General features: G+C 41.7%; 1 protein-coding gene across 1 annotated transcript in view; it reads right to left on the bottom strand.

Annotated features, from left to right (window-relative positions):
- Positions 1–839: 839 nt before the first annotated feature.
- NBN (nibrin) overlaps positions 840–19,789 on the bottom strand; it is a 59,828-nt gene continuing 40,878 nt past the window's right edge. Inside the window, exons 9-16 of the mRNA XM_065398709.1 lie at positions 19,160–19,295; positions 18,402–18,683; positions 17,367–17,838; positions 14,227–14,298; positions 12,111–12,266; positions 10,790–10,903; positions 8,158–8,207; positions 840–1,010 (exon numbers count right to left, since the gene is read on the bottom strand). Coding sequence (XP_065254781.1) covers positions 980–1,010; positions 8,158–8,207; positions 10,790–10,903; positions 12,111–12,266; positions 14,227–14,298; positions 17,367–17,838; positions 18,402–18,683; positions 19,160–19,295 — 1,313 coding nt within the window. The 3' untranslated portion in view covers positions 840–979. The remainder of the gene's footprint in view (positions 1,011–8,157; positions 8,208–10,789; positions 10,904–12,110; positions 12,267–14,226; positions 14,299–17,366; positions 17,839–18,401; positions 18,684–19,159; positions 19,296–19,789) is intronic.

Here is a 19,789-nt window from a genome sequence, read left to right as displayed (position 1 = left end):
CTGCTGCCATCCACAGACCTAAGTTTCTTCGACTATATCTAATGCTGTGCACCATGTGAATAAAAAGTTAACCAGACCTGTTAACTACAAGTCGAATCATAGCTAGCAGGTTCTAGACCGGCTTTCCTTCACCTGGTGTGGAGAGAGATTTTATTCTGAGCACACTAACAACAATGCTGTTTACCAGTTGGATAACATAGTTGTCAGAATAAAATCCCTGTCTCTAGTGGGCAGGAAAGTTTTAGAATTCTGCCATCCACAACCATCCTTACTGCTGTGGCTACTATTTCAAACCTAATAAGGGCAGAGTCATAGATAACATTTAAAATAAAACCCTGCATCCCATTAAAAGAGGCTTATAAAGTTTCACTTTAAATAACAGAGCCAGTTCTGTTGCAGAAATGCAAACAGGTGCTGAAGTTAAGTCACCTTAAGATTAAAGGGTTGTTTTAAACCACTGTAGGTAGTTTACAGTGTTATTAGAGCCATAAGAGGGATGGGGGTGAGGTAATCTCTTTCACCAACAAAAGTTGGTCCAATAAGAGAGATTGCTGCCCCCACCATGTCTGTTTTATGTAGTTTAAGTGTTTGTGCTTTGAGCCCTATTGTACAGCAAATTATTACTGTTACACAAAGAGCTAAACAAATTAACTGGGTCTTTTTTCAGAACAACAGAGTAATAGCAGAAGTGTATCTCAAACAGACAGAAGAAAGCTTGAAGTGAAGCCTTAAATATCTATAATGTTGTACTATAGCACTGCTTTGAAGCAAAGGAGTTTTAAGTCTTGAAACCAGAAATGTGGACTCTAGAAATGCCAAAACAACGTAAAACGGATTCTGTTTTCCTTTAATAAAAGCAGGACTTAAAACAATTGTTATAACAAGAGAATTTAAACCTCCTATACATATTGTACACTGGAAGCAGCAACCATGGTGTCAAGATGATTTTGCTGTAGGTTCATTGTAAATTCAAGAGAATTTATCTTCTCCTTTTCACATTAGGATCATATCTGCAGTAAAAGGGAAAAAATGTTATAAGTAAACAGATACCAACTATTTATTTCAGATATTCAAAGCTAAATGTTTGATTTAAACAGTTAAAAGTTGACATTTCATTTTCTGATGGGGGCAGGAGCACGCTTACTCCCACCTAAGTCAATAGATGTTGAGGGTGTTCAGCCTCTTGCAGCACTCTGTTTTTTATTGCCAGTAAAATAAAAAGGGTTACACCTGGACTGTGTGCCATTTCTAGAATTTGAGAGTGGTTTTGGTTAAAAGTAACTTGGTAACTTACTATCTTCTAGGATTTTTAGATGCTTTAATATTGCAATCAAATGAAAATCTGTAGACATATTTCACCATGAAAGCTGCTATTTCTTGCTGCAAGAATTTTCATAGGCTAATACTGAAAGGACTTCCTCTCAATAACAATGAAGTTACCGATAGTGACCATGTCATATGCTACAGCTCAGTTCACAGAAGCATTTACCAATTCCTTCCACTTCTCCTCCCACACTTGATTCTTCTCCAGCTCCTGCCTACCGCTTGATCTTTTAATTAACTTTTTTGATAGGGTACAAAATGATTAACTAGTGCCCAGGAATGTGTTTATACTTTGAATTCAAACCCTGTCCTTTTTTCTCTCCAGGCCTGCCTCCCACCCCCAGCCCAAAACACAAGCAAAAAACTTTGCTACTTTGCTTCTTTGCTTCTAACCTGCTTTGTTTTCACAGATGAATACGTTACAGCCACAACCGAGTGATCAGGCAGTTTTACTTCCCCTAAATCTGATTCCATTTACTAAGCTTTCTTCTCTCTCTCTCTCTCAGACAGGAAAATGTCTCAACTTGTGAGCCAATTTACATCACCACTTAACTAGAAATGTATTACAGGTCATTGCTGTTCCTAGGCAACTCATTTATCCTTTTTTGGGGGTGGGGTGGGGTGGGGGAAGGAAATGAACTGTGAATAACTATCACAGTCTGCATGCTGTTAATACACTCAGAATTTGGAAAGGCTCCTTACATGTTTGAATATGCTATAATACTGTATACTGCAAATCACTAATTCAGCTGGTGAATAACAAAGGTGTTCTGTAATAGCTTTTTTATAACAGGATTTTATTTTATTTTTTTAAAGAAATCACATTTTGTTTAAATTACACATAACTGATGCGATTCAAGTCCCACAGCTACTACTAGTTCCCTCAGATAGGGAAACTAAAGATCCAGCATATACTTTTTGGCTGAGTGGAGCAGGATGTTTGGCTATTTCTGCACTACGCAGCTTTTAGCGACAGGGTTGTGTAGCTACAGCTGTGTCGCTAAAAGGCACGCAGTGTAGCTGCTCTTTATCGGCTCTCGCCAAAGAGCTGTTCACACCAGCACTTGTCGTCGACAAAACGTTTGTCTTTTGGGGGGGTGTTTTTTTAACACCTCTGAAAGACAGTTTTGTCGTTCAGTTGCCAGTGTAGACATAGCCCTACACTCAACTTGATGGCATTTCTCCGCTTATCTGGCTGGCTATAATGCTGTATGCAGTAGTGTTGTAGCTGTGTTGGTCCCAGGATATTAGAGAGACAAAGCACGTGACATAGTATCTTTTATTGGACCAACTTCTTGGTGAAAGACAAGCTTTCAAGATACATAAAGCTCTTCAGGTCTGGGAAACGTGCTTAGTGTAACAGCTAAATACAAGGTGTAACAGATAATTTAGCATAAGTAGTTAACACATATTTCAAGGGACCATTCAAGGCATAGGCGCTGACTCCATGAGTGCTCCAGGGCTGAAGCACTCATGGGAAAAATAATAGCGGGTGCTCAGTACCCACCGGCAGCCGCGCAGATCAGTGCCTCCACCTTCACTCCCCAGCAGCCCCGTCGATCAGCTCCTCCCCAACCCTCTCAGCACCTCCCACCTGCCTCGATCAGCTGTTCTGCAGTATGCAGGAGGAACTGGGAAGGAGGGGGAGGAGTGGGGCAGGAAGAGGCGGGGCAAGGGCGGGGGAAGGGGTGGGGCCTGAGGGAGAGCGGGGGGTCAAGCATCCCCCAGCATCTGATTAAGCCAGTGCCTATGATTTAAGGTGAAGTGGCTTGTTACCCCTCCAGTTCGGTGGGGAGCAGTTGGGCAGGCAGTTTGTGGGCTACAGATTGTTGTAATAAGCCATAAATTCCACTCTTTCTGTTCAGTCCATGATTTTCAGTGTCTAGCAAAGTTATGAATTTAAGTTACCAAGCTTGTCTTTTGAAAACGTTGTGCAGGTTTCCTTTGAGGATGAGGACTGATAGGTCAGAGATTGAACACTTTTTGCTAAGTGATCATTCTCTCAGAGGTGACAAGGTGTTTTTGTCTTTTATCATTTTCCTGTGAGAGTTGTCGAGAGCGTAACTATTGTCTGGCTTCACCCACCTAGTTAGACATGCCAACTCTCGTAAACTGATCGTGAGAGTCATGATTTCTGAGTAAAATTAAGCCTCACACATGATCTCTCAATAGAACTCTCAAATGTCAGGATTTTTTTTCATATTTCCAGTCAAACAGGAGTTACCCCACCCTCAAGGAAGGAATGTGGTTTCTCTATCTGGCAGTTAATTCCAAAGTACTTTGAAAGACAATGAGAATTTATTTACATATCAGATAAACAAAGCTATCAAACTAACAAGTGGGGAGAAGAGACACTGTGGCTACACCCCAGCAGGGAAAAGAAACTTCATATGGGGCTATGTCTACACTACAGCTAACGTTGGCATAATTTACGTCGCTCAAGGGGGTGAATAAATCACCCCCCTGAACAACATAAGTTACACTGACATAAGTGCTGGTGTGGACAATGCTATGTCGATGGAAGAGCCTCTCCCGCTGACATAGCTACCACCGCTCGCGGGGGCTGCAGTAGTAAAGCTGACAGGAGAGCTCTCTCCTGTCAGCTTAAGAGCAGCTACACTAGTAGAGAGTACAAACTCTCTAGTGCAGCGGTTCTCAAACTATGGGTCAGGACCCCAAAATGGGTCGCGACCCCATTTTAATGGGGTCACCAGGGCTGGCATTAGACTTGCTCAGGCCCAGGGCTGAAGCTGAAGCCCAAGCCCCACTGCCTGGGACTGAAGCCGAAGCCCGAAGGCTTAAGCCCTGGGCAGTGGGGCTCAGCTTTCAGCTACAGCCCCGGGTGGCATGGCTCAGGTTACAGCTCCCACCATCCAGGGCTGAAGCCCCCAGGCTTTGGCTTTGACCTTGACCCCCCACAGGTGGCAGGGCTCAGGCTTCAGTCCCCCTTCTTGGGGTCATGTAATTTTTGTTGTCAGAAGGGGGTCACGGTGCAATGAAATTTGAGAACCGCTGCTCTAGTGAGCCCTGGGACATAAAGAAGGGGGAGGGCCAATCCTCAAATAAGCAATTGAATCAATTGGGGAAAAAAACAAAAACAAAAACCCCAAACAAAAAACCTCCTGCCATTTAAGAGTTCTAAAAGTGAGGCTTAATTTTACTTTGAAATCCTGTCAGCCGCCCCAGGTGTGGCCAGGGCAGCTGCTCCCCTACCAACCTGGGAAGTAGGAGAAGGGACCCCACTGCAGTCTCCCAGGCCTGGGGAGGGTGAAGAACACTAAAGAGCAGAGGTGAGGCTAGAGATTGCAGTGAGGAGGGTGGGGGCGCTGTATTGATGGTGGGTTCTGAGCAGATGGGATGAGTGCTGGGAGGGTGAACTGAGGGCGGCGGGGGTCGCTGGAGTACGGGAGCTGAACTGATAGAGGTGGTGTTGATGGGGACCGGAGGACTGAACTGAGGGATGGCTGAATTGAGGGGATTGGGTGGGGAGAGAACTGATGGGGGACTGGAGGACAGGATTAACTGTTGGGCAGGAGACAGGCAGATGTGGTAGTGAGAGCTCCTGCAGCAGGGCCAAAATCACCTTATCCGGTACTTGTGGGAGAGTGGGCAATACTAATTGTCCCATACACATACCCTGGGAATGGGTAGGGGAGTTCAAAAATCAAGAGACTGGCCTAAAAAACGCAATATAATCTTTTTTTAAAATGTCATGATTTTGGGGCCAATCATGATTTTTGTGGGTCCAACTCGATGTTTCATCTCTGGAAGCTGGCAATACTACGTAGTTGCTACTGGGGAATTTAGTGCCTCTCATGAAGTACACATGGATATAATGCTGTAATTTTTTGAGTTTTGCATCCGATCAATTCCAAACTCCCAGGGAATGTTCTAGGCAGCAATGGGCAGCAGCCTATTGATTGTGGTGAAAATTGGGAAGGGAAAATGGGTGAGCCCCTTGCATATGGTTATTAGACCCAGCAACTTCTGTAATTCTCTAGAGATCAAAGAACTGGCTGACGGCAGCCATCACCATCTTTCAGCATAACATCCACTGCACCCCTCACCTCTGCCCATCCTCCCAGTAGATTTTAACATGTTGACATTGTGAATGATCTAGTATCTCCTAAGATGGGTACAACAATACTGCAAACTATTAGCTCCCAGACAAAGAAAAAGAAAAAATAAGGGTGGGTGGGAAGAAGGGACATGCAGAGTCTTTGACAGGGGGACCAGATGTGGTAGCTAGGGAGTACACAGAACCGCTAGTAAATATTAAAACTAAATATCAAAAGCAGCATAAAAATAAATTGCAGCCTCGGTAGAATACTATGGTGAAGGGTGTTTTATAAAGGCAACAAAGAAAGTATTCTAACATGTTTGATGATAAAAATTGTGGCATTCTTTGATGATTTGTGCTCTTATTACTACCACTTCACAACAAACATTCTATGGCAAACAGCATTCTTTAATTCAGTTTTGCAATAATACTTGTAGACTAAGCACAAGATTTAGTCTCATATCTAGGGCCCTACCAAATTCAGGGTCCATTTTGGTCAATTTCACAAAGGATTTAAAAAATCATAAATTTCATGATTTCAGTTATTTAAAACTGAAATTTCACAGTGTTGTAATTGTAGGGGTCCTGACCCAAAAAGGTGTGTGTGTGGTACTGCAACCCTTACTTCTGCGCTGCTGCTGGTGGCTGGGAGCCCAGCTCTGAAGGCAGAGCCACCACCATCAGCAGCGCAGAAGTAAGGGTGGCATGGTATGGTATTGCCACCCTTACTTCTGCACTGCTACCTGCAGAGCTGGGCCCTCAGTCAGCAACCGCCAGTCTCTGGCCGCCCAGCTCTGAAGGCAGCAGTGCAGAAGTAAGGGTGGTATGGTATATTATGTATTGCCACCCTTACTTCTGCGCTGCTCCTGGCAAGGCGCTGCCTTCAGAGCTGGGTGTCCGTCCAACAGCCCCTGCTCTCGGCCGTCCAGCTCTGAAGGCAGCGCAGAAGTAAGGGTAGCAATACCGCAACCCCCCTATAATAATCTTGTGACCCCTCCTGCAACTCCCTTTTGGGTCAGGACCTCCAATTTGAGAAACACTGGTTTCCCCATGAAATCTGTATAGTATAGGGTAAAAGCACACAAAAGACCAGATTTCACGGTCCGTGACGCGTTTTGCATGGCTGTGAATGTTAGGGCCCTACTCATACATTATTCTACTGCCCAGGCATTTCTATTCTTTTTTACAGAGGAATTTGGATTCTGCAAATTGTGATTTTTGCATAATTTTGCCAACTGTAAAATTAAACAATCAGAGCTGGAATTTTTCTGGGTTCTGCCACCCCTAGTTAAAAGTTCCAACAGTAGCAGGTTTAACGAGCAATGAAAAATTAATTCTTTCTAAACAATCATATTGTTGGTGAAGTTGCAAATAAGGATTTAAGTGAATGTGTGTGAATTGAGAGTCACTCTTGTAATTACTGGGGGGAAAAAAGAGCTCTAGCAATAATCACAAAATACTTCATTCCAGGTTACAATCTATACATAAACATACAAGTAAACTATATAATTTACAATACATATCATACAATTTGCATATGTTGGAACAGTGCAGAAAAATACAGTGACTTTTAAAGAGAAAAACTGAATAAAGAGAAGCAGACTGCCTAGCAGTGGGCTTCCATTTTTGTTTATTATTAGAGATTGGGTTAAGACTCATGCCTAGGAAAAGAGGATGTAGAGAGGCAGAGAATGAACTGGCCAAGGAATAGTGTGGAAGAAGAATCTAATGTCTCTAAAGAGGGCAGACAGGGGAGGAGGAGTAAAAGTAAAATGAGGATATCAGCAGAAAACTGGTGAAGAGGGTTTATGGAAGAGAAGGTGCTTTACACAGGGTAGATTTACAGACGTACAAGATACAGCAGCATAACAATGTCTTGAGCCAGGATAAGAGATGTCACCTCACTCCTGTGGCATGGGCCCTGCCCCAAACAGAGGGATTCTGTAACTTGTAGTCCAATCAGGAGCCACAGAACCAGGGGAACTGTAGGCTTCTAACAGCATGCTGGGTATAAAAAGGCTTGCTTTATTCTGGAGAGAGAGATCAGGAAGATGGCAAGACCTGCTGAGAGTCTCTCTACCAAAAAGGAAACAAGGGAAGCGCAGTACTGATCTTTTCATGGAGAAAGGGCCGAAGCCTGGAAATGAATGGGGCAAAGGCCCATTTAGGAGCTCTGTTTGAAAAGGTATGAGCCCCCCTGTGAAAAGTGGAGAGGGTCCCCCCAGACTCTGATTACAGCACTATAACCCAAGCAATCTGCTTTTATTTTGGACTAGTTTTGTTTATGCTGGAAAGGGGAGTCTCTGGTTCAGCCAGAGCAAAACCTTCCAACCAATAGGGAGACAGGAACTGGCAAACTCTGATAGCAGGAAGGAAAGCTGCATCCTCACAAGTAGGAAAGTGACTCTTGATTCAAACTTAATGCCCAGGTTCCTGGAATTAGGGGCTAAAGTGGAGTTTATAGGACGGAGATGACGCAGCAACAATTCTATCTGAAAAGGCTCTAATTACCAATAAGACTAGTAGTTTTGAACATTACATTAAAAGGAGTCATGTATGGCCCAGGAACTGATGAAGTTTAAGGTATAAAGTAAGTTAGGAAAGAGCAGAAGAGGATGCCACGTTCTACTCAGATGTGGTATCAAGAAAGGAGGCCGCCAATGGAGCATTAGCCATCATGGTTTAATTAGAAAACTGAAATTTGTCCAGAAAATAAGTGAGGTGATGTATAACATATCAGACCTTTTAAAAGCACTAACAAAAAAATCCCTTACCTAAAGAGATCATCAGCAAGTGATTCCTCTCTTGCATGCCGATTCTGTTCCTGACAAAATAAAGTAAATCTCTTCAATAATGTTCATACTAACACAACAGTCCTGTACTGAGACATCTTGCTGTGAATACGTCACATACAATGCGTTTTACAGGAATGTCAGATTATGATTTTCAATTCTTAAAGTAGACCATAGTTACAGAAACCAATCTGAAAAACGATCAGACACTTGTGGGAATGTCATCACTGTAGTTAGTCTTAGCCCATGCTCTTACATGTTTTTGCCCAAACCACTCTCATCCACACACAAAACCCTCAAGCATGTGCTTATTTGGACTTTGAATTTATGCTTGCTTGCATGGGTAGGGGTACGGATTAAAGCCAGAGCTGTGGTTTAACTCAGGCTAGAACTTGCCTACTTTGCAGTGAAGATGCAGGCAAGATCACTCGTGTGCTGAAAGTCCTACAAAACCCTTTCCCACAATTTCCTCCAAAGGACCGAGAAGTTCTCCCACAATTTACTGGAAAAGAATATTAGAGAGTTTCTGCACAAAAAACCCATAGGCTGTGCCCCCAGACATTCATGGATGAGGGCAGTAATAATGAGGACACAGTAACAGAGGGACAGCTTTGTTGTGGGAATGCTCATACTCAGGCTAGGCTAACTCAAATGCTCAGACCCAGGTGCCAATTACCTGGGCTAACTGCACAGTGTAGCTGTCCTGTGTCAGACAAAAATGAAGGGGATGGAAAAATATCCAGGGCTTTACATTACTTGTCATGACGGAACTTTCAGAAGCAGGAATGTCAGACTAAAACTGCAACAAGCAGAAACCTATTGGTCACAATTTTGAGTTTTGTCACAATTAGTTTTAAACTCTGAAACTAGTTCAGCGGTGGTGTGAAGGCAGACTCCTTTACACAGTGTCAAGTAGCTGTAAGTTAACGTAACTTATGCCAAGGAGATGCAAGTTAAAGTAATGGATGACCTACTTTAGTTTACAACTACCTATACCTTCCTGCTACAGAGTTTTTTCATTCAGTGCTATCATCTTTCAGCAACTGAGTCTGCAAAGCACCAACTTTGAATTTGAGTAATTAAGTCTCTCTAATACAGTGATGAGTTACAGGGGTGCGTAAGTGGTATGTTGTGAGTCTAAGTTAAAATCTATGCTATCTAAGTGTAACATGTATGCTTTGGTGGCGAAAAGGGAAGGGGCAAAAGGAGCTGCAAATTTCACCATTTTAAACTGTCCTATGAGTTTGATCCCTTGTGTTGCTATAAAATTTTTAAGAGTTGAGCCGGAGAAGTGCTGAACATCCACAACTAAAGACAATACAAGCCGCAGAGCTTTAGCATCTCTCAGGGTTAGGCCAACATGCTGGCATGGTACCTTTTTACGCAAACTATATTCTGAACTTTAAAAAATTTGGGTAACAGCATACTCTCAAACTGTGGTCTGCTGACCTCTTCTAACCGGAGTTGCTTCTGTCATGGGAGTAAAGCATCTATGGCTGTTTTCAAGAGGGGATACTTTGTTAATTGGAATCCAGGTTATGATTAATTTTAGGGCTTCCAAAGGCTTTTTTAGCTACCTGAGCTGGAGGGTGAGAGGGGAAAAAGGAGTCAGAACCTCTCTGCTCCACTGCTCGTGTCCTTCATAGGTGTGCCTCATATAAATTCAACAATGAGTAAATTTGTGGTGGATGCCAAATTAGGATAACAAGCACCCAAGACAACAAATTTCAACGTGGCCAGGCGAGATTATGCAGTGCTTTACTGCAAGGTAAAATCTAGCGCTGAAATCAACTGCTAAAATCAGGGAGAGGAAATAAGCAGCAAATACAGAAGTGGGAATGGAGTAAAAAACTCAAGAAGTCCCACCTATCACATTTTCTCCTTAATACTGTCTTATTACCTTTCCAATTAACCAAGTAATACTGATACCACAGGAAAGATATGGAACCTGGAGTGGGAGATTGGGATGGGATGTGGCCCGTGAGAGGAGCTTTTTTTAAAGAAGCAGCACACAAAATGAAAAAGTTGAGAACTGCTACAGCAAGATATAAATTACATACAAATGGCAATCTGTTCTCTAGTGAAAAACACAACATTCAGTCTCCTGATTACAACATGCACATCTCTTATATATTTTTCATCTGAATATCAACTGCATTCTAGTCTGTGAGCAGACCATCAGCAGTGCTGCACTGAGCACCTTGAATGCTGAGGTCGCTGAGCTTGTTAATGTAAAAACTTTCACAGCCACACTCAGAATTCATGCAGGGCTGAGCCTCAATAAAATGTTTATTTTACTCAGTCATTAAAATCACTTTCTCCTAGGTCAGTGCCTTTTCCTTTACAGCAGTCTCCTCTGTACCGACAGTGTGAAAGATTTAAACATTTTATTTAAATTTTTATTAATATTACATATCAGATTTATCCAAAAGAATCAGTAGAATGTCAGCCTTATCATTGAACCCCTTTTGTTTATTTGGGTCACATCCCTAACACCTTTTTGGATGTGTTAAGTGGCAGATTTGTTCAGCATATAGGCTCAACTTTTAGTACAGAGCTGCCCTGTTCTTGGGAAGGACTGCAGTTGTTTTGTTGCCTGGAAAGAATTCCTTACCTCCATTTCCTGCCTTAACCATTCTTCCAACTGTGAATTCTTTTTGGCATGGTGACCTATCAGATCTGATCCTCCAATAATGTGTGGAAGTTGTCCTGCTCCAGGATAAGGTACCTGTTGGACAAGAAATGTTTGCTGTTATAGTGCAGGCTGACAACCGTGCAAAACAAGAGTAGTCACCTCTAGTAAATTTACATTGGATGAAAGGCAGAATACCTTTCATCCAATTTGTCTAACAGTATCTGTGCAATGAATAGTTCTACTTAAATAGCACACCACCTGCAAACCTCCCCCCAAAGAAAGACCTGTGACTAGTTATATTTTTAATCTGTTAAATTAATAAGCTAATACATTTTAAATGCATTTGAAAACAACAGAAACTGATATTTTAAGTTTCTAATCCAGTCTGATGTAGAGAAGAACTTGTAATGCAGAACGGAAAGGATGATACATTCAAAGATATTGCATGTTCTATTGAACAATTTTAAAATGCTACTTGGAACTATGGTAGGTACAATATTTTCATACAAATGTGATTTTCAAGATGACCATGTCCATTTAAAGGCATTTACATTTTTTACTTAAATGTAGTGTATTGCATATCTTAGATTACACTGCACTTTCTCTTTAAATTCTGGGCTGAAGCTATATTCCTACAATGAACACAAAGTTTTGTAAAAGTCACTCTCAGAACCCAGTTGATCTTAGTTTTATAAGACATGCATTTTAGTAGTATGTTTAGAAATCCAAATTTTCGTAGTCAAAACGTAAAACTTCAAGCCAATATATGTTCTCAATAGGTTATTTGAAAGTGACACAACAAGCCTAAGAGGAGATACAACCTGAAGTTATAATACTGTTCAAGATCACAGTATCATTTAATGAGTCAGCTTGAGTAAGAACTGCACAAGCCTCCAAAAAGAACACAGGTCTCTAGGTAATCATCTGGTGGGAGCAGAGACGACCCGTGCCTGCTGATGGGGGGAGGACGCGGGTGAGGGCATGCTCAGTCCATGTGAGCATGCTCAGTACAAGTCAAGGAGCAAATCTGGGGGGCACGTGACTCCGCATGCCCCCCCCCCCCCATGGGTTGCCTGTGGGTGGGAGGTAACCTTCTCTGGTATCTGTCTGATAAATTAATACAAAAATTGCCACAGTATTTTGCTCTTTACCACAATGGTGACAGTAAGTTAATAAAATATAAGTGGAAGTAGAATTTCTAAGAATGCCTTTCATCTAATAACATTTCTATTGTATTAGCAGCACTTACATAGCTATTTCAAACAGTGCCATCTTGTGGCAGTTTAAAATATGCACTCACCTTTTTGAATTTCTTAAAGTTGTTCAGTTGCTTATAATTGATTTGTGCAGCAACAAGACTATTTGGCCTTGGATGGCTAACAACCAGTGATCTAAATTCAGTCAACAAGAGTCTGCTGGGCAGATTGCTGGAGACATCTTGAAGTCCGTCAGTGTTCTTGTGAGAGGAAAAAGGGGAAAGGAGAACTTCAAGTTGTTCAGTAAACTAAGAGCCTATTTTTAAGAGATCAGAGAATGTACCCTTGACGGGTTAGAAATGGAAGGCAGATATTAGCTCAGAACATAACAGTCTAGATAAGGCTTAAAATTTAAAATTAGATTTCTAGTAAACTAAGGCTAAACTTAAGTGTTACCCCCACTCTGGGGAAACTCGGACCCAGGTGATTCCTCCCCTTGCCATGTGGCTGTGGGGGGAAAACTGCAGGGAGGAACGAGATTTGGGCTTGGGTCTACACTGCAGCTGGAGATACAATTCCCAGCTCAGGCAGATGTACAAGCACTAGCTTTGATCAAGCTAGCACGCTAAAAATAGCAGTGTAACCACTGCAGTGTGGACAACATCATGAGCTAGGTTCAGTGGTGTGCAAACTGTGGGGCACACCCAGAGGAACATTCGGGGGGCAAGTGGCGATGCCAGGCAGCTCGTGCCAGCTCCATGCAGTAGGGCCTGGGCCAGCCCCCATAGGGGAAGTGGGGAGAGAGCGCCACCTCCACCCCGACTCACCTCAGCGGGCCACCCAGCCTGTGGATCAGTGTGCCACGACAATTTCCACCCCCAGCAGGCTCCGTGCCCAGCTCTGGCTCCGCCCCCAGAGACCATCACACGTGGTTTCCCCCACCCTGAAAACCAGAGGAGGGTGGGGCAGAGGAGAAGGTATTGGCCCTGCCCTAGCAGTGAAAGACTGGCTGGAAGATAGAATAAGCCTGGTGCAGAGGAGGCCTTGGCTGTGCAGTAGTGTGTGTGTGTGTGTGCGCGCGCGTGAGTGTTTGGAAACAACAGATTCCTTTAATGGTAAGGGGGTGGGCGCGACTGGAAAAGTTTGCACACCACTGGACTAGTCGACTGAGTACGTACTTGGTGTCTCAGAGGGGACTGTATGCCGGCGCTTAGCTCGTGATGCTGCCTGCACCACCATGGCTACCCTGCTATTTTTAGCAAACCAGCTTGATCACAGCTATCGTGTATACACCTACCCGAGCTGGAAATTGCATCTCCAGCTGCAGTGTAGATGTACCCAGAGACTCCAGCCCATAGGAGCAGCTGCAGAAGCAGCCAAATCAGGGACCTTTGGACATTCAAACAACTTTCTACGGTTCTGACTGGACTTTCTCTGCCCTGTGCTGATTGGCTGTTTGCTTCAACCCTCTTCCCCTCATGATCTCTTCACGTCATCTTCACTCCACACCTACTCTCTTAACTACTTCTCCCCTGCCCTGTCCTCCACACACACCCTTTCTTTCAGTGCCCCTTCTTCCTTCATTTTCCCTCTAATTAGCTGATCTTCCAACCCCTCAAAATTATGGAACCAATATGACATTTGCTGCCATCATATTTTTACTTTGCTTGTGTGTTATACCCCTTCACCCACCCTGTGTCTGTCTGGGCTATTCAGATTATAAACTCTTTGGGACAGGAATTCTACTACTATTTGTACAGCACCTAGCACGAGGGCCTATTCTTGGCATATGACTACCATAATAAACAAGGTTAATAATAATATTTTGGTTAAGGGTGTGATTTATTCTACTGTAATAATTTTATGCCACTGAAAGCCCTATTATTGACACAGTTACACCAATATAAAAGATGACTTCTACTGGTGTATTTATCTCCCTTCCCCTATGGTAATAATCTACATGGGATAAGCACTTTTATACCAATGTAACTGCATCCACATAAGAGAAGTTGGTGGTGTACCTGTACGTCTTTGACTATATACTGATATAGTTAAAGCGGTACAACTTTTATGTTTAAATAAGCCCTCATTCATCAAACCCTCCTATGTCCACTGCACACATATGAACTTAGTTTTAAAAGCAAAAAACTGATACATTTCCTTCACATTTCTGAGTATTAACTAATGCTAGGTATTCCTTACATTTGACTAGTTTCTTACCAAAACTGATGATTCTTGCTTAATCTCAATTTTCTTCTTTGAAGTTGGAACAGCGCCAAGTTCATTTTCCTGCTGTTTGACCAAACAATTTTAAAGAGCAATCATTGTAAATGTAAATTATGACTGCATATTTACAAAAAAAACCCTAAAATACCCTGGACATATACTTTAGCAATGCATTGTTCTAATAAAACCACTGTCCCTGGTTTGTTCAGATTACCTTTTTTAGTATAAGAAAACAAGTATTTTTCCTTAAGAATTCATAATTCCTAAAATCGTACCAGTAAGGATTATGAAAATCACTAAATTTTCAGGTATGAATCAAACTATTAGTTTTCTATTTTAAAGTATATCCCAGAGTTCATGGTCAGGAAATAACTAAATGTAAGTGTCAATTTGGGAGCAATTGTGATTAGGATCAAGGCTAGTCTCCTCACAGCCTGTAGTTAAAGAAGGGAAAGCATAATACTACACATCACAATTTTACTCAATAGCTAATAACTTCTCTAAGGCTTTTCTATTTCTGCTATAAAGGTGTGTTGATGTCACAAATGATGTTTGTTATGAAAAAATCAGGTGGGGAAGGTGCTAGTATCAACTCAACGTTTCCTAAAGTGTTTACTTGCAGTGGCCCAAGTGGTCAGATTAGATTAAAATTTTGCCTTTTATCAAAAGTCCCCTGTCATTTTTGGCTCAATACCAAACATGTTCTTTCACACCAGAAAACTAAAGCCTTGTCTACACTTTTACCTCAGCCACATGACCAGAATCTCAGTACAAATCAGACTTTGCACCCTCAGATTCCAGAAAGTGTCCAAAAACACGTATCTGACCTCTGAAAAGGGACACAAACAAAAAAAGGATTCCAGGCCACAGTTATCAGGCAAGAACTTGTCTACCACATGAAGAATTAAGCTTATAATAAATTCTTTAGTTACTATGTCTAAAGAAACTTAAGAAGTGCTCTCTTTCAGGTGAATGTCATCAGCTTCCTTTATTTCAACAAACAAGTAATTTTCGGTGCTGACCTTCCATAATATAGGTGAAGTGGGGGGATTCTTTACTGTATAATGTGGAGAGTTATTTGACGCAAATAAAAAATTCCATTATTATTATTACAGCACTTAAGCCATGTCTACACTAGATCATTTTCCCACCAGTGTAGATTAAGCTTCAGCAACTTGTGGTGTTTTTACCACTATGTCAATTAAACCTAATCCTTGCTCCCTTAACACCGCCACATACACACACTTGTCCCCTATGCTTTTAATAATATCCTTCTCCCAAGCATCTTCTCTTGTCCTCCTCCAAGTAACTTATTTTTAATTAGACCAAACATCCAGTGCCTTCTATTCTTCCTCTAGGACTTTACTTCAATCTCAAATTTAAAAGAGTCAGTAATCACAAGCTCATAACCACACAATCAATCACATGAGCCTTTATTTGTTATAACCCTTATTCCTCCATTTGCCTGCTGCCATCACTCACATTGTCTAACTTTGATTATACACTCTTTAGGGTAAGAACTAGGGTGACAAGATTCCCAATATTAGGAGCTGTCTTGTATATGCAACTATATTTCCTCCTCCTTCCCCTGGCGGAAAAAAAAGTGTCATGATTTTTCACACTTGCTATCTGGTCACCCAAGTAAGAACAGTTTTACATTTCTACAAATTTTGTATACATTTATGGTGCTATATAAATGTTAAATAAGAACATTTAAAACTCTGGTTTCTTTCTGCAATCTGAAGATAAAAAAAGTTGTGTAACCTGTGTGTCCAATATCTGTTGTTTAGCTAAAGGTCACAGCATGCTAATCTGGGACTAGTTTTGTTGCCACATTCTTGGCTTTTCCAAGTGGCATGCTTTCAAAACTTCAGAATGTACCTCTAGAAAAGGAGTTTTCATTGGCGAGCAACATTAGTTAATTTACTATTGTGCATACAAGTGTGTCTGATTTATTGTGGCAGCCCAACAAAGACTGATATATGGAGTCAGCATACAGAAGAGCATGTTTGGGGGGGGGAAATGGGATAGTGCTTTACTTAGGAAAGAATCTCTGTGGCAAACAGAGGCATATTTCCAAAGGGGGAAAAAGAGAAAAAAGTCACAAGAGCTGTTTACATTCAACCAAAATGTTTCAGATACTCATCACTTACAGTGATTTTCATAAACCCATAAGGTTTGCTAAAATATTTAAGCTGCAATATACTTATAGTTTAAGAAAAATAGTGAAGAAATTAACCCCATATCAGATCAGACATCTGTCTATGCAGCTTAGTATCTCTGTTTCACATATGGGGCGTAGCTATTTGAGAGCTATTAGGTGAGAACGCTAAGAATACATAATGATCTGACAATATATCATCTTGCTGACACCCAACACACAGGTACAGAAATTCTCTGGCTGGAAAGGAGCTTGACACAGTTTCTCCTGGGAATTCAGGAGCATAACAGTTAATAACAATAACTGCACACTGTACTAAAAAACTTCTCTTCAGGACAGGAAAAGGATTGGCTGTTCTGCTTACAAAGGCTGTATTTCTTTAACAAGAGCAAATTGACAACTTCAGAAAGAAAGTATGAAGTGTAAATAACTGATGCCGGTTTAAAGTTACAAAGTGCCTCCATCTGGGGAAATAAACTCTAAAAACGCTACAGGATAGTGACTTCTGGAGAGCAAGGAAGTCTATACACCTCTACCCCGATATAATGCGACCCGATATAACACGAATTCGGATATAACGCGGTAAAGCAGTGCTCTGGGGGGGGGGGGGGGGGGGCAGGGCTGCGCACTCCGGCGGATCAAAGCAAGTTCGATATAATGCGGTTTCACCTATGACGCGGTAAGATTTTTTGGCTCCCGAGGACAGCGTTATATTGGGGTAGAGGTGTATTTTAACTCATTCATCAAAATATTTACATAAAATCCCCAGACTATACCTACTGCTCGTTTATAACGGCATGAGAGCTAATATAATGCATTCAAACTGCTCAAAGCTGGTATCTGTTCTTAAGCTGCATTTGTCTCTGTGCTAACAGTCTAATCTTGCAAGATGCTGCTGCACAGGCTCCTCCAATGATGCTGTAACTTGCAGGATCAGGTCCATAACAAGTGATTAATAAAGAACATTACTTACCAATATCCTATTGGCTTCTTCTTGAATTACATTTTCTTCTTCAATCCTTTCCCCCTTCGTTTCCAAACGTCTTTTTTTCTGCATATTGGTTCCATGCTCCTCACCACAATCCCCCATTTCAGCTTCCCAATCCAGCTCTTTGCTCCCAAACACAAGCTCTAGTGTAGCTGCATCCTCAACTAAATCACCTAACTCTTTTCTCTTCTTTGATGCAGGCTTTTCACTGGAAACATTTTTAGTAACAGTTTTATCTTTCTCTGATTTGCTACTTTCTATTGCAAGCTTTAGGCTTGTATCTACAGGCGAAAGGTTTGTTTTCAGGTCCAAGGTATATTGTTCCTTTTGAGTCTGTTCCACTTTACTTTTCCACATCAAGGAAGTTGTGGGTTGGGTTTGACTGGAAAGAGGAGATGATTTTTCCTCCATCTTTGCCAGTTTAGGTACAGATGTTTCTCCCTCTTCAATCCTTTCCCTTAGCCAGAAAGAAACAAAGAATTTTTCAACATGATAAACTCAGTAAGTGAACAACGCACAATGACTGAATATGAATCCAAAAATCCACAAGTGATGATTTTCTTCATTTTGATTTTGTAATGTTGCTTACGCATTTAGAGTACTTGGTTGTGTGCACTGTGCTTAGCTATATGTTGGGTGTCCATGGGAGTTTGTTACAGAGATGAACCACCTGCATGAACATTGCATAATACAAGTGGGAGTTAAGGCAATCTTTATTTATATGCCTCAACTGACGATTTTCTGCATTTTTCATGATTGTGTTGGGATTTGAATCTGAGCAACCTTAGCATACACTTTTCTGTTTGGGGAAACAGATACCTAGAAATGGCCAGTTTAAAATAAAAAATGAATAGAGGAATTCAATTTCTTAGTGAGGTAGTAAAATCTACATTGGGAATAAAATGTATGCCCCTTGAACTAAAACAAATTACTTTCTAAAACAAAAATAGCACCATCTGACAATATGAAAAATACCCCCCCCCCAAAAAAAAAAAAAAAAAAGAATTTCCGTGAACATACCTTTTCTTTGGAGCTGCCTGGAAATAATGTTTAATGGAGTTAGACTCTTGCTGTGAAGCTCTCTCTCTATTTCTATTAACTCCTAAAATTTTAGAGGGTGAGAGGGGTTGACTTTTTTGGTCAACCACAAGCGTTCTATGCATCCTGGGTAATACCGTCCCTGTATTTACACTGCCACTAGTGCTGGGAGTCTCCTTTACACTGGTTATATTCTGTGAATACATTTTGTCTCTTCGATCCATTTTGGGAGTTTTCTCTGTCTCCTCTCCGCTTATCTCCATACTACACAAAAGGGAGGAAAAAATACTAAGTAAACATACAGGCAATCATTGTAGAAAGAGCATACACATTACAGAGCACCACAGTAATGCAGCTGTACCTGTGGTATACAACGAACACTTATGGAAGCTATATAAATTAATATTAATACCTGCTATGACTAGATGATCTAGATAATTATGAAATTGCTTTAGAATTCTGAACATGGTTACAACAGCCAATCAGATCTGCTGCATCACCAATCGCATCTTCTAGTGTCAAACCTGATGCCCCAGCTGGCTTTCTTGCTGTACCCTATCACTTCAAGACAGAAGTTGGACCACTGTGGACAGTTTACTTTTGCAAGTTAGGGAGTGCCGCATCAAATGCTGAGCCCCACTGACTATGGCAAGTCTATAACTGGCTCAAATTTCCTCTGACATGGTAATAGCCTTATTTATAGACATCAACTTAGGAAACTATTTCAAGGTGTACTTTACCATGGTTCTTCTGGTTCTGTGTCAGCTACATATGCTCTATCACTTGTAGTAACAGGCATTATGGTCTCATCTACAGTCGAACTCTGAGAAAGGGTTGGATGCAGAATAGCTGATCCTGGACTAACCAGCTGTTTGGCTGCAAGTTGAACATATGGAACAATTAAAAAGTTAGCATTCTTCCTGTGGCTCTGTGTATGTATAAGCCATTATTACAGTACTATTTCTGTTAACTGATTTTAATTATAAATCCACACAGATTCAATAGTTAACATACAACTCCAGGCAGTGTGCTGCTTGCCTGGAGCTAGAATTCAGGATGTGACGGAGTGTCTGCGGAGACTGATCAAGCCCTCGGACTGCTACCCCTTCCTACTTCTCCTCGTGGGCACCAATGATACTGCCAAAAACGACCTTCAGCAGGTCACCGCAGACAACGTGGCTCTGGGAAGAAGGTTAAAGGAGTTTGAGGCACAAGACGTCCATCCTCCCTGTTGAAGGAAAAGGCCCAGGTAGGGACCATTGAATTGTGGAAGTAAATGCGCGGTTACGCAGGTGGTATCGGAGAGAGGGCTTTGGATTCTTTGACCATGTGATGTTCCAGGAAGAAGGAGTGCTAGGAAGAGATGGGAT

The sequence above is a fragment of the Emys orbicularis genome, chromosome 2, assembly GCF_028017835.1.
Source record: "Emys orbicularis isolate rEmyOrb1 chromosome 2, rEmyOrb1.hap1, whole genome shotgun sequence".
NCBI classification, from domain to species: Eukaryota; Metazoa; Chordata; order Testudines; family Emydidae; genus Emys; species Emys orbicularis.
Note: the sequence above shows the minus strand (reverse complement) of the source record. Positions and strands in the feature narration are given on the sequence as shown.